Genomic DNA, 16479 nt, shown 5'->3' with positions numbered 1-16479 from the left:
CTACAAACATCAACATAACCACGCATCAACCCATTCATACTTAAAAGAACATCACATCCTATAATCTCAACTCAATCCAGTCACTTAGCCATAATTGTCATTTCAACCCACTTTTTTCCCTCACTCCTTGTAGCAACCCTTCTAATAGTCACATCTTAAAGACCATCGAATAAGGAATAAGAGAGAGAGAACTTATAAATCTATGGCACGACTTGAAGAATGAAGAAGTGAAACTTTCCTATGCACCCCATAGACTCTTACTCATAGATGTGTCGTGACTCACACCGATGAATAAGACTCAACTAGACGTGGTTTTGAGACATCCTAAGACCATTTCATAACCTTATGCTCAGATACCAACTTTGTAACAACCCTCATATACACCCTATAAGTTAGGGCATGCTTGAGTGGTCACACGGCGTATTTGACCAATCGAAGGCCTTATACATGACTTTAGACATCATTCACTGCATATATATGAAAATGAGTGCGGAATAAAAATTTTCTTTCAAAACATAATGCGGAAATATTAAAACTTCTAATATATGTCTTAAAAACCATCTAAAACATCATGAGTATAATAATGTTGGGTCACAACCCATCAAAGTCAAAACATGAAAGAACATAAAAGACAATGTAGTAGTGATGTCCTCGTATGCTATGAGGATTCACCAATCTTCACTTCTTGAAAAGCCTTGGAAACTCTACCCTTGAAAGCAACTCAATCTCTTCAATACCCTACATGGAAAACATGTAGGCAATAAGAGTTAGTACGATAGGTACTAAGTATATAAACTATCATAGGAAATATAATATATCTCAAAGGGTTAGTTAATAATAGACATAATCATGAAAGATAAAGACTTAATCATAACATGGATATCATAAGCATAATAAAGCCTCAGAAAGCATATAAGAGTTCATTCTTAACTAAATGAGGTTCCTACTTAAATTGAACAACATCACAACCACCTCCATGTATTCTTGTGAAAGGCTATGGTAGCATCCCATACTACTATCAAAGTTAAGTACCTCTATTTGGTCATTCTTGATCATAGTTCACTTTCGTAATTAAGACCTAGTTAATCATAACATATGATCACTATGCCCCTAGGCCACCTCAAAGCACACTTGTGCAATGCATGTGAAGCATCCCATAATACCTCACACACTAAGCATATCTTGAAATCACACTATCTAGTTTCATGTCATATTAGGAGTCATCTAATAGACCTACTTCATATTAACAAGGAACTATCATCTTAAGTCAATTATTTCATGGAATGCAACACTAGTAACTATCAAAGATAATCATACATCATAAAGGGGTCATGTCAAAGGTAGCTTCAAGTCATACTTGTGCCATGTATAAATGACATCCCATACTACCATCCATAATAAGTATTTCTCTAGACTAACCTAATTAAAGCTAACGTGGGTTGTAAAGTTGTCTATTAAGCTCAACATACTATCATAATAGACCTACTATCATTAAAAGCATCTCATCATACTAACCAAGCTAACTAAGAAATGATACAACCATCCTAACAACCATGCAACCAATCATGTAGATGCAAGTTAATCATAGGGGATCATGAATCTTCAACCTAAGCTATCATGAGAAACAAATATCAAGATATTACATGAAATACACCTTGCACGAAAATCAAGCTACCATGAAATGCACCTTGCATGCATGTCAAGCTAACATTAGGAGAGTATAGGTCTTTCCCTTAAAGCTTCCATGACATAGATTTGTCCTAACAAAATCAAGCTAACATAATCAAGTATCGTTATAATACAAGACCAAGATAATCATGGGAGAGATTGTTTCCTCCATCCCAAGATAACATGAGAGCCACCATTCCCAAGATACCATGATCCAGAATCCTTGCAACACATGACAAAGCTAAACATGAGAAAGATTACTTCATCCATCCCAAGCTATCATGGAGTTCATCACCTCAAGCTACCACGAAGTTCATCACCACAAGTTATCATGAGTAATTCAACTCAAGCTTCCATGAGATTTCAACATCTCAAGCTACCATGAGTATTTAAACTCAAGCTTCCTTAAGAATTACTATCCCAAGCTACCCTTGAGACCCACCATGTCAAGCTATTATGATATTCACATCTCAAACTATCATAACTTGGTCTTGTCTCACCAAGTATATTACACCAGAAGTGATCATACAATCCATCTTCAAGCTAGACTAATTCATCATGTCTTGATTCATTTTAGGTTCTTAGGTCGACCTAGAGTTCATCTATGTGAGAGAACTTACTTACCTAATCATAATCTCTTCATAAAGACATTACCCTCAAAGCCCTAGCATCAATGGAATAAGATCCCATAATCGATTATCACTTTCTATTCATTGTGATCTATATTCAATTTCATGGTTACTTCATCCAATTTGATCATTAGAAGGTAAGTATAGGTATACAAGATCACAAAGGTTCAATTCTATCTTTACAAGTCAATACCAACCTAGATTAAGTAGGTCTAGTTCAATTCATATCTAGGTGATTCAATCATGATATTAGCACATAATACAATAGAATTAGGAAGATTAACTTAGAACCCTCATCTTCCCTAGGTACTCCATGAAAGGAAGAATCCATGGATGAATAAGCTTCACATACCTCTGATTAGAGCATAAATCCTATCTTTAACCTTTGGTGAAGTCCTCCTAAGCTACTGCCCCCGACTTCTCTTCTTATTCAATGGTGTTCTTGAGAGTTCTAATGTGTGAGAGAGATTTTGATTTGGAGTCTAGAGTCTAAAGGGGTCCTTTATTGTTTTAACACTCAAATACTACCTAAAACTACCTAACATAACTGCCCACACATTTATTTCGACGTAGGGTAAATTTCCTGATTCACCCCTTCATTTAATAGTGAGCTGCGAGAATTGCATTCCTGCATCGACGGACGCCACCTACGGAGCGTCAACCAAACGACGGATCGTACTGGAAACCATCATCTTGGTTAGGGATTCCCCAAATGGGTCTTAAGCTCAGGATTCTAAGTGTCAACCTACGCCCCCTAATCGACGGAGCGTTGACCAACACACGAGGAGTTAATGGTCTCGTCGCTTTACACTGCCCAGGCAGTATCTAGGCAATGGTTGGTGTCCTCCTTGAGGGCCATTTATTGGGCTCTTGCAAAGTTGTAAATTGACGTCCCGACCCCAAATAAACTCATATACATGCTAGGATCCCTCCTTGTGAGTTTGAACACCAAATAACCCACGCAAAATACCCAAAACTCACTTAAAACACAACTACGTCTTAGGCTAACTTTAAGACGTCACTGGACGTTTTGGATGTTTCATCTCCAAACTCTCTCAAACTTTATATACTGCCTCTAAACACTATATTTGACCATTTTAGACCTCATAAGTTCATGGCACCACACATTAGGCTCTATTTGGACATAGTTCATTTTTTGGTCCTTACAATACTCTTTACTTTGGGAAACATTCGTCCTCGAATAACACCTTGCTAAACAATCCTCTAAGGGATCAACTCTAGACTAGTAGCCCATCGTACATGCATTATACCTAAATTCACATACCCAAATCAAGGAAACAATTTAATTCCAAGCTAAAAATATCTACACATAATCATATAAGGACCTCATACAAAGGCTACTTATACCCCACTTGGGAATAAGATAAACAAATCTTTCTAACATTAATTCCTCAGCAAAATCACAAGACAATTCACAATCATAGGAAATTCTGAAAATTTTCATAAATCATTAAAGAAGAACATACCGGAGAGGGACAAAACGAGATCATTCTTGATCACCCTTGGATTTGAAAGCATAGTACATATACCTCTTTTGAGGCTCATCAACTATACCACTAAAAGCAACTTGCTTGACTTCTCTTCTTGTAACCCTAGTGGATGCACATCAAGGATACATAACTACCTTATTCCCCATTCGAAGAAATCCTATGCTAAATCCTCTCTAAACATCACTAAGATTTCACATCCTTAACCCACGATGGCTCTTAGACCATGGTGAATTACCCTTCTACCCTTCTTAGAGGAGTCTATTCAGTCACCCCTTCTAGGAAGTACTCAAACAATGTTCCACCAATTCAATTAACATACATCAAAACACATCATGTACTTCTACAACAATCAACATAACCACACATCAATCCATTCATACTAAAAGCAACATCACATCCCGTAATCTCAACTTTATCAAGTAAATTAGCCATAATTGGCATTTCAGACCACTTTCCTCCCTCACTCCTTTTACCAACCCTTCTAATAATCACATCCTAAAGATCATCGGATAAGGAATAGGAGAGAGATTATAGATCTATGGCATGACTTAAAGAATGAAGAAGTGAAACTTTCCTATGCATCCCGTAGCCTCCTACTCATAGATGTGTCGCAACTCATACCGATGAATAAGACTATACTAGACGTGGTTTGAGACATCCTAAGATTATTTCATAACCTTATGCTCAGATACCAAGTTTGTTACAACCCTTATGTACACCCTAGAATTTAGGACATTCTTGAGTCGTCACAGAGCGTACTTGACCTCTCAGAGGTCTTGTTCAAGCGCTTAGATATCATTCATTGCATATATTCAAAAATTAGTGCAGAATTAAAACTATTCATTCAAAACATAAGGCGGAAACAATTTATAAAACTTCTAACATATGTCTCAAAAACCATCAATGATATAATGAGTACAATAGTCTTGGGTTATAACCCATAAAAGTCTAAACATGAAAGAACAGAAAATATAGCATAGTAGTGATGTCCTCGGTTGTTATGAGGACTCACAAATCTTCACTTGTTGATAAGCCTTGGAAACTCTATCATTGAAAGAAACATGGACAACATGTAGGAAATATGCATTAGTACGATAGGTGCTAATTATGGGAACTATCATACCAAACATAAGATATTTCAAAGGATTCATCAATAATAGACATATTCATAAGAGATAAAGAGATAATATAACATGAATATCATAAGCATATTGAAGAATCATAAAGCATATAACAGTTCATTCTTATCTAAATGTTCTTTCTTACTTAAATGAACTACATCACAAGCCACCTCCAAGCATCCTCGTGCAAGGCTAAGGTAGCATCCAATACTACTACCAAATCTAAGTGACTCTCTTTAGTCATTCTTGATCATAGTTCAATTTCATAATTATGATCTAGTTCATCATAACATATGAGCACTCTGACCATAGTCCACCTCAAAGCACACTTTACAATGCATGTGAAGCATCCCATAATACCTCACACACTAAGAATATCTTGAGATCGCCCTATCTTGTTACATGTCATCTTAGGAGTCATCTAATAGACCTACTTCATATCAACTAGGAACTATCTTATTAAGTAAATCAAGTCATGGAATGCAACCCTAGTCACTATCAAAGCTAATCATACATCATAGAGGGGTCATGTCATAGGTAGCTTCAAGTCATACTTATGCCATGTATAGATGGCATCCCATACTACCATCCATACTAAGTATTTAACTAGACTAACCTAATCAAAGATAACTTTTCTTGTAAACTTGTCTAATAAGGTCAACATACTATCATAATAGACCTACTATCATGGAAAGAATCTCATCATACTAACCAAGCTAACTAAGAAAGGATACAACCATCCTAACCATCATGCAACCAATCATGTAGATGCAAGCTAATCATAGGGGATCATGAATCATCAACCCTAAGCTATCATGAGATACTCAAGCTATTACACGAAATGCATTTTACATAAAAATCAAGCTACTATGAAATGAATCTTGCATGCAACTCAAGCTAACAATAGGAGAGTTTAGGTCTTTCCAATAAAGCTACCATGAAATGGTTCTGGACTAATCATGTCAAGCAAAGATGATCAAGTATCCTTACAACACAAGACCAAGCTAATCTTGGGAGAGAGTGATTCCTCCATCCCAAGCTAACATGAGAACCACCATTCCCAAGCTACCCTGATCAAGCATCCTTGCAACACATGACCAAGCTAAACATGAGAGAGTTTTATACCTCTATCCCAAGATACCGTGAAATTCATCACATCAAGCTACCATGAAGTTCATCACCTCAAGCTACAATGATTAATTCAACTCAAGTTTTATGAGATTTCAACATCTCAAGCTACCATGAGTATTTCAACTCAAGCCTCTTTGAGATTTACTATCCCAACCTACCATTGAAACCTACCATCTCAAGCTATCATGAGATTCACATATCAAGAAATCATGCCTTAGTCGTGTCTCACCAAGTCTATTACACAAAAAGTAATCATACAATCAATATTCAAGTGACCTACCTAATTCATCATGTCTTGATTCATTTTAGATTCTTAGGCGAACCTAGAATTCATCTATGTGAGAGAAATTGCTTCCCCTATCATTTTCATGTCTAGGGGTATAAGAAAACCTCATCATAATCTCTTCGTAATGACTTTTATCTCAAATCATGAGCATCAATGGCATAACATCCGATAATTGATTATTACCTTCAATTCATTATGATCTATGTTTAATTTCATGCTTAATTCATTCAATTGGATCATTAGAAGGTAAGTCTAGGCATATAAGATCACATAGGTTCATTAATAGATTTACAATATAAGACCATCCTAGTTCAATTAGGCCTACTTCCATTCATATCTAGGTAATTCAATTATGATCAATTAACACATAATACAATAGAATTAAAAATATCAACTTAGAACCCTCATCTTCCCTAAAATCACCATGATAATCTCCAACATAAATTACTACAATTAACCATGAAAACCTCATGAAAACATCACATAATAATCATATGAACATAATTGAATGCTACCCACTAGATTGGGATCACAATCAAGCCTTAACCACGATGCAATCACAAAACTCTCTAGATTGGGTTTCTTTGGATTCACAATTGAGGAATAACTTAGTGTTTACCTCATTAGTTCATTTTTACTTTTGGTAACGTCTTTCCTTAACCGACATAGAATACATGAGATAATGTGGAAGCCGGTGTCATGAAATTCTACACCGGAAGAAGGCAGACTACTTGCCAAGGTAGTATCAAAACATGAACATAGAATCTATGTGGATCCACTAGCTAGTATTCCTATGGGGTCAAAAAAGTTCAAGAACTAGGAGATGTAGTTGGAACCCTCTTTATGATAAATGCATTATAGTCTCCAATATGATAAGTACAATAGAGAACCTACCTTCCCTATGTGGGAAGGGAACACTCCTCACTACTAGTTCACTCGGTGCTAAGCTAGAGTCCCTTTTTAAATGTCTTTATTTATCATTTATAACTTAGTTTAGGTCGTAGGGTCTAATCCCTTGTATAGTCATAGTCATTTACCTCAATAGGAATTGCATGAGAATATCCGTTCATAGCAACCCTCATATGTGAGATAAGAATTTCATCATCGTCATGTCATAATAAGGCACATAGGTAATTTATAACCAACCATATATAATTTCACCTTAAGCATAATCTCACAATCATATAGTTTAGACATCTCAATTAAACATCATACCAACACCTACTCAGACCATTCACAAGATATACTTCAAATCAACTACATCATCAATCACAAGACATCATAATTGAAGTAAAGGTTAGGATCATGAAGACTTACCTAATCTCCTTCAAAACCCATCATAATGGTATTACCATCAACCAACCAATTAAATCTAATAATAGGTGTAGTTACATCAATCAATAGTATTTAACATTATTTTAGGTCTTAAAACAGTATAACCAACATGAAATAAACTTGTGAGGCTCTAGATTAGGTCTTGACTTTTTCGAAGTGTTACAGAAGGTTGCTAAATCATCAAACTCTTTGACCAAACAAAACAAATAAATTTTTTTTCATTTTAATCAAGGCTCTATATCAGTTGTGAAGCTAGGTATATTGTTAAGGATGTCCTAAATTTTTGTATATATCGCTAAGATGTTTTGATTTATATACAAAATATGATTTTGTACGTTCACAATATAATATTTTGATGAAGTATGTTTGAGTGACCACCATGTGGTTAACATAGCAACATCCCTATTGTGTATGATAAAATTGATGAGCTTGCTTCGTAGTCAATTTGGGATAGCTATTTAACAGAAATTAGAGGAATTTTTAGATGAATTAAATTGAACGGGTTAAAATGGTTTGGTTAATTATATGCAATTAAGCAAACTTATACTACTCAATTACTCATCATAGCTATAATTTGATATAATTACCACTTGCGACTAACATTATACATTAATTACATGGGTTAACTTCGAGTTTCTATAGTTAGCAAGTTTGTATATGTATAATTCGCCAAAATATACAAATATATATATATATATATGTATAATATATAATTATCTAACCAATATACATATACAATTCACCTTTCTCCCACTCTCTCCTCCCTCTCAATCTCGCTCGCGTCTCTCCTCCTCTCCTAATCTTTCTTGCCATATATACAAATGCATATGTATACCATACAATTATCTAACCTATATACATATACAATTCACCTCTCTCCCACTCTCTGCCCTCTCGTTTGCCTCTCTCCTCCCTCTCCCAATATCGCTTGCCTCTATCCTTCCCTCTCTCAATCTCTCTTTCCATATATAGAAATAAATATGTATAATATACAATAATCTAACTGATACACATATACAATTCTCCTCTTTCCCACTCTTTGCCCTCTCTCCTCTCTCTCTCTCCAGTCTCGCTTGCCTGTCTCCTCCCTATAACATATAGCTATGAATTGTATTTATCGAACTATAGTTATGGAGAGTAATTAGGTTATTTTTTTAGTTGCTATATGTGAAATTTCCTCATGAATGTATGAGTGATTACATTGACCTATTCAATCCTTATGAATGTATGAGTGATTACATTGACCTATTCAAACTTAAATGATAAGGTGATTTCATGGGCTAGTGTTATCATTCTTATATATTTGAGTGACATTATCCTAAAAATTAGATTCTTTCATTCTTTTACACGGGATAGTTATTTAATTGAAAGAAAATATTTTTAGTAGATATGACAATTCTTGTAAATTTCTGCACCCATGTTACTGAAGACGAAGACAAAAATATGCTCGAAAGTTATGTTTCAATAAATTAGAACTTTTTGTACCTATATTGGATTTTAAAAAAAAAAAACTCTTTCTATACATTTGTGAGATTTTCCTTGAAACAAATGTCTTGGAGCAAAATCTGAAGGTTAACTGCAAAAATTATCAATTAACACAACTTTTTTGGGGGGTGTGGGGATATAAGGGGAAGGTAATCCTCACAATAGATGAGGGGCAGAATGTGCTCACCCAACTGAGCAATCCTCAAACTCGATTACCATTATTTTAATTAAATACTAGTAGTTGTATAAAGACCCTTGTCTTACAAAGAAATGTAGAATTGACACAACATAAACATTGTACAATTAAAAATCAATTGCTTTTCAATATACTTGGACAGGGTTATTCCAATACAATTGAAAATACCTAAAAAAAAACAATAACCTTTTGTGAATCTTGATCTTCACAATTTCTTATAGGTAATACCTAGAAAAGGTCAATGGTTTATGCTTTCTCCTTTTTGCCGATAAACCTTCTTAATATAACTACCTAGGCCCTCCTTACTTTTTGTTTCCTTCAATGTTTTTTTTTCTTTTCAAGATTAGATATAAACACATGACAAACAAATGGCAAGTGTAAAAATACAAGTGATGAAATTGTATAAAAATACAATGGGACCTTCTAAACTCTTAATCAGAAGAAGAGAAAACAAATAGCAAAGAAAAAATCATTCATGAGCCCTAAACATTCAATCATCACTAAGACCATGGTAGTTACTCACTCAACAATAAGCTTAGATCCTGCATAATAAATATCAAGGTTTCTTGTTAATTAATTATACAATCAAAATCACAACATACATTATAAAAAAAAGAGTATTGGACAAGTGCCTAATTAAAGAAGATAAATTCACACAAAAGCGTGGAGTGACTTCAACTGTCATTATACCTAAACTTTGGTTGACAAAGTTACCCATTATATTGCCACTAAGAGCCACTAAAAGTATCTACCAATGTAATCGAGGTATACATCAATAGCACTTGTACTGAAAAAGAAAACGACTGATGAGAAAAAAAAAAGGATAAATTCTCACAAAAGTGTGGCATGCCTTCAACAGACATCTACCTAAATTTTGGTTGACAAAGTTACCCATGATATTTCCACTAAGAGCTGCTAAAGGTACCTACCAAAATAATCGAGATATACACCAATAGTAGCACTTGTGGTGAAAAAGAAAAGAAATGATGAGAAAAAGAAGATAGATTCACACAAAAGCACGGAGTGACTTTTATTGTGTCATCTACCTAAGTTTTGATTGACAGAGTCACCTACTACAACTAAAAGGTAAAGGTACGTAGATACCTAAATAGTCGAGGTGTACACCAGTAGCACTTGTGGTGAAAAACAAAAACAAATGATGAGAAAAAGAGGATAAATTCACTCAAAAGTGCAGAGTGACTTCTATTATCATGTGTCTAAATCTTGGTTGACATAGTTACCAGTGTCACTAGGAGGTCAAATAGTTGAGGTGGATACCAATAGCAATTGTGTTGACAAAAATGAAGAAGAAAGCTAATTACCAGAATGGTGTTGATGAAGAGAAGAGGAAGGTTGATCTCTTTGATGATTTTCCATGCACTTCATGAGAAACTTGAAGGTCTCAATCTCACAAGGTATAGTGAGTCCACCAGTATGATCAAACCCAAACTCTTCCTCAACTTTTTCCAGCAATAATTTAAACAATGGATCACTAAGATAACTTGTGGGAATTATAAACCTCCGAAGCTCCGGTCCAACATAAACAGCCAAATAGCCTCTAGGGACACCATGGGGTGGCTCTGGACTTTGACAACTCTCTTCATCTGAATCACAATATATATTGTAATTCCACAACCTCATACTAATCGAAGGTGATATTCCTCTAGGGGAATTGCTACCGTATTTCAACGATGATCCAAGATTATTATTGTTGTTGTTGTTGTTGTTGTTGCAATTGTTACCATTTCCCTTAGGACCAAGTGTGACATGTTGCCATTTACTTAGAAATTCTTTTAGTCTTACAATCTGCTTGATGCCTGTCACCTTGCTTCCTCCATGTTCATCCATTTTCCTTTGCTTACCGCGACATGATTGATTATGAGATGAAAATCCAACTGACATTGATTTTAAGCCCTTAGGCTCTTGGAATATTTCACTCATTTGATGTTTTTTTAGCTGCACAACGATGCCATGACTTAAACTTTTATTTTCAATTGAATTTTTAAATGAAATAAAGGTATATAACAATAATAATTATGTCTCAAGTTCAAAGAATTAAATCCTTCTATATACATTTAACTATCTAAATCTCTATATGAGAGAACGATTTTGTTTTAAACATTGTTCCTCAACTATGATTATCTTAATATATTCATTGAGGTTAATGTACAAAGAATGAGGGACTAATATGAATTTTAGATTGATTTCTTAGAAATTACATAAAAACATTGTAAATCATAATTGGTTATAAGTCAAATTAAAAATCCATGGTAAAAATACAAGGCATTAAAGAATAAACGTAATCCGAATTACAAATTTAAATTCCAAAACGATATTAAAAAAAACATATATTAATCTTTTTAAATTACCAGAACAGGGTGATCAGAATTATTTACCGTTCAGATGGAAAATATGAATGGAGGAACGAGGAGACGGAGATTTCAGCAATTAAAAAACGTCATTGTATGACTCATGAAGAAATGAAAATATCAACCAGCCCCAGAGGAGGAGGATGGAAGAGTTAGGCTATAATTCTTTAAATTTTTCAGAATTCTATAAATGGAGTAATAATTTTGGAATACAAAATGATATGAGTAAGTAACAACTTCAATCACTATTTGTCACCCTCTTTTGTCGCAATAATTTTCTCTTTAACCAATTGGTAAAACCATTATTTCGTGTGAACATTAGTTGCAAGTTGCAACTAATTTTATTTTTTATATATATAATTTATATTTAATGAGTTTATTTGTTTTATATATTTGGCTAGCCATCTCCTATAAATATAACAAAGTGTTTTTATTTAGCATTTTAATATTAATATCAGTAATATTAAGATTGCTTCACAGCTGCAAGTGTGTGCTGGACGGACTGTTGCAGGCATTTGTGGTCTTTCTCTTTTGTTGGCTTTAAAGTTTAGTGGCTTGCACTTTGTTTGGATGGTTGTTAATTAGCTATTGTTTTATAATGTATCGTATTAAGGTGTTTTAATGAATACAATATTTTGATAGATTGTATCATTCTTTGTTATTACATAATATCACATACTTATAATTTGAGTGATACACCTACAAGAGAAATAGCTTAAGGGGTAGAGCTATTATGAGAGGATAGGATAAAAGATGAAATATGATTATTAAATAATAAATAAAAGATAACATGAGCCGAAAATGTTAAGATAATGACAGAATCACACCAAATCGGGGGTTAGACCGAGTCGTTTCGTCGTTACCTAATGATGGATTTAAATGATACGATACAATAGAAATTAAGTAAAAATCAAAATAAACACTATATTTAAACTAACAATACATTATAATACAACGGATAACAATCATCTAAACAAAGTGTTAATTGACATTATAAACGAATAAACATTCCAGAGAATGTTGGGGTCAACAATCGTGGGCAACATCTTTATCAGCCATTGAACACATTTGTTACCTCTCACTTTGTTTTATTTTTTATTCCTCAATTATACCTTCCAACATATATAACCTCTAAATCATTTTCTCTCTTTTTACTGTCACATTATCTTCGTATTCATTGTTAAGAAGACTTCCTGAACAATAAATAGTGGTGGTCTTCATTTCTTTTTTGTACAAGAAAATATAGAATGCATAAAGTTATCAAAAAGAGAGTTTGTATTCGTTGAAGAGAGATGTTCTTTTTGTGGATCTTTGGACTCAACTCTTCTCTAGAGTTTGTTGAGTTATACCTTGTGAAAGAGTTGTTTTATCATGGAGGGGACAAGTCAAAAACACTACTGCTGGACCGGTGAAAAGATTTGTTGTAGTGGACTTGAATCTCCTTAAGAGCGGGAGATGTTCACACCTTATACTAAAGAGATGTTATGTAATGACCTCGAAGTAATTTTTTTATTTATGTCTTTTGTCCATCGTTTAGTTCTTTTCTATAGCAACCCCAAGTCATTTATGACTTGTTGGGACTGATAGTTCAGTCACTTGGACATTCATTTTGTTTTTGTGTGAGTTTCATTGTTTTGGAGCTTTACAACCTTGAATAGTTGGTTTTAATCAAAATTTCCAGAAGACGGCCTCAAAATCCCATTTTGTTGATCCCATAAGTTCTTTAAGGGTTATTTTAGGCTAGTAGAATGGTAGATATAATTAATTTCCCATGTTTTAGTGCGAGTCTGTGTGATTAGGCACTTTCACAATCAAGTTAACGCCTAAGTTTGACTTTAGTCATTATTTTGAGTAAACGAGATCATATGACAATTCTGTCAGTGCAGTGCAGTTAACTGCAGAATGGTGAATTTAGTATCAAACGACCCTTTGTTTAGAAACCGAGGCTTTCGAGCTGCTTCGGAGCCCACTTATGGATTTTGACTATAGAGTTTGGGTGTCAGACCCACTTTTCCCTTAGATGATCTCGTATGCAAATTTTAACTCTTCGGTTGAGTCCGAACTATCAAATTTGATAGGTTTCCTATCCAGCTTGTGTGCACGGGAGTTCGAATGAATATTGGGCACCGCATCGGAGAATCTAGAGTTTAACAAAACCAGAAGAAGTGATAATATCTTATGTAGGTTTTTAGCGACCCTAAATAAGAGTTTTGCGACCAGAATTGGACGTTTAGCAACAAGATCTCGGCTATTTATATATAAAAAGAAATTGTAGCCTCATTTCTTATTTTTCAAAAGGTGATCTCTTCCTCATCTGATCTCTGATTTGAGTGATAAGATGTCTTGAGTAATCGTTGGAAGTGTGGATACGTGAGGAAGTCATTGAGAGCACTACTAGAAAACATGCCTGTTGCAACACAAGAATAAATATTGTCATAGACTCAAAGAGTGTTTCAATTGACTTATGGCAACGGAAACTGGCGTGTTGCATATAAGGATGTTGCGATATATTGATAGTTACAGCTTACTAGCAACATTTGAAGGTCGTTGTGACAGACAATCTATAGCAACAGTTATTATATAGTCAAGGACGACACTTTTCTGCAGCTGTTGCAACAGATGCCAAACCGCTTCAAAAGATTTCATAGCGACGGTGAAAAACTGTTGTCACATTCTGTCTACAACAACAATTATTTTTTAGTTTAGGACGACACTTTCTGCGGTTGTTGCAACAGTTGTGAACCGTTGCAAAAGGTTTTATAGCAACAATTGTGAACTGTTGCAACACACAATATATAGCAGCAGTTATTCTTTAGTCTAGGACGACATTTTCTGCAGTTTCTACAACAGTTGCAAATCATTAAAAATGACCTATCACAACAACTTTATTATACAACTCGACCTAAGATATTACAACGGTTCTTCTTAACTATTGCAACAATGTTATTAAGCTATTGCAATAGACCTTTTTAATGGTTATTGCAGGCTATTATAGCCATTTTCTAAATAAACTATAATACAATGACATAACACATTAAACCAATATGTATATCAACTTGTAGCATTCATATATTATAGATTAAAACATATAATCTTGATTTACAATTCAAGAGTTAACGTACATTGATGTTCACAAAAATTAAGCCCAAACATAAAAATTGTCCTAGAATGTTTAACAGTTGACATTCATTCAACCTCACAAACTTAGGCCCAGAAGTAAAAAGTAGTGCTAGAATGTTCAAGAGTTGGCATTCATTTAAGTTAACAAAATTAGGACAAAAAGTAAAATAGTGCTAGAATGGTTGTAGAAACCAATTCTTTTATGTAAGGTCTTCGCTGCATTCATCCCCGCTTTGCTCATTATTTTGTTCACCTACAATTTCAAAAGGGTCAACAATTAGGAAAGAAGAAGTTCAAAAAGAAAAGGTAAAAGAAGACACACAATTCCTAATTTTTTTTCTCTTTCTATCCATGATGAAAATAACTCCCAGGAAACCAAGACTCTAACATAGAGGTAGAAGCTCTAACTGTTGATGAGGAGGAGCCAAACCTATCAGGAAACAACTCCAAAAATATAGCTATAAAAGTGTACCGGGATGAAGACAGTTTAGCAGACAACAAACACATACAAAAATTAGCACCAGGTCAAGAAGCTGATCGGGAACAACTAAGTAAGGAACAAATCAGTTAGCTAACTACACTACAAGCATTGCACTTGAACAAGACAACTCAATCCACTACCACAGTTTTCAAACTCTCCCCACCAAAGGATGGAAGACATTGAATTCCAATAAATCACAAACTACAATCCTTAGAATCAGAACCAGAAAGATTACATAATCATAAACATGATATTTGTTGATCAAAATATAACAGTTAAACAGAATAGACAAAGCAACAAATAGGGGCTACATCGAGATTAAATACAACAAGAACATATACAAAAGAAAAATTTATGAATCATAAAGGAAAATTATGATCTCAGTTACTAAAAACCAACAACACCTGAACTATGCAAACAACAATAACACTAATCTCGATAATATCAACTTCGATAAAAATAAAAGGATCATCGCAGTTGCACCAACAATAATACAAGAAGATTGCAAGTGTAGTAGCACAAGAAAAAGAAGTAGAAGCAGATTAACATAACAATCGATAGATAAAGATGAACCAAACAAGAAACTACAAAAGCAGTATTAGAAGAAAATGAAGAAGAAGGAGTGAGATTCTGACCTTGATTGTTGCTACAGGTATATGAACGATAGACTGATTGAATTTTTGTTTTTTGTGTTGATGAAACATCATCTAATATTGCTAGAACATTAGAATCAATTTGTAGGCCTGAACGCTGAAGTTTTTGTATGACGTCTTATACAATTTCTTGTCTCATCGTCGTCTTTTGTTGGTCATATTGTTCTTTATGTTCCTCAATTTTTTCCTCCATTCTCATCATTATCTCTTCCATCTTTTTCACGAGGTCATTTTTCGCATTTGACAAGGCTTCAAAATGTTCCACTTTCCCTTTCATAGTAGTTTTTGTAACCCCTCTTCCATATAATCTCAAATGTATTAGATTTTCTGATCCCATGACATAAGAAAATGCATCAATTGTCTCATTTCCATCTTCTTTTTGTTGCATTTCAATATTCTCCATCTCAACCTATAATGTAGTTTTATTATTGAAAAACAACAGAATTCAAGTACACACACAAAGAGTAAATATGAAAAAACAAATTCAAATCAAT

General features: G+C 34.2%; 1 protein-coding gene across 2 annotated transcripts; it reads right to left on the bottom strand.

The window, feature by feature from the left end:
• Positions 1-519: 519 nt before the first annotated feature.
• LOC107019938 lies at positions 520-11939 on the bottom strand. Of its 2 annotated transcripts, none has more exons than XM_015220294.2 (3): positions 11759-11939; positions 10685-11318; positions 520-738 (listed from the first exon to the last, which is right to left on the bottom strand). In XM_015220294.2, the coding sequence occupies exons 2-3, from the start codon at positions 11301-11303 to the stop codon at positions 731-733; spliced, it is 627 nt and encodes a 208-aa protein (XP_015075780.1). In that variant the 5' UTR covers positions 11304-11318; positions 11759-11939; the 3' UTR covers positions 520-730. The 2 variants fall into 2 exon arrangements, with proteins under 2 accessions (XP_015075780.1, XP_015075779.1); XM_015220293.2 differs by lacking the exon at positions 520-738 and adding an exon at positions 9445-9904 and having other exon boundaries at positions 11759-11936.
• Positions 11940-16479: the final 4540 nt, after the last annotated feature.

Source organism: Solanum pennellii, chromosome 5, assembly GCF_001406875.1.
Source record: "Solanum pennellii chromosome 5, SPENNV200".
Classification (NCBI taxonomy): domain Eukaryota; kingdom Viridiplantae; phylum Streptophyta; class Magnoliopsida; order Solanales; family Solanaceae; genus Solanum; species Solanum pennellii.
This window is presented reverse-complemented; position numbering and strand designations above follow the sequence as displayed.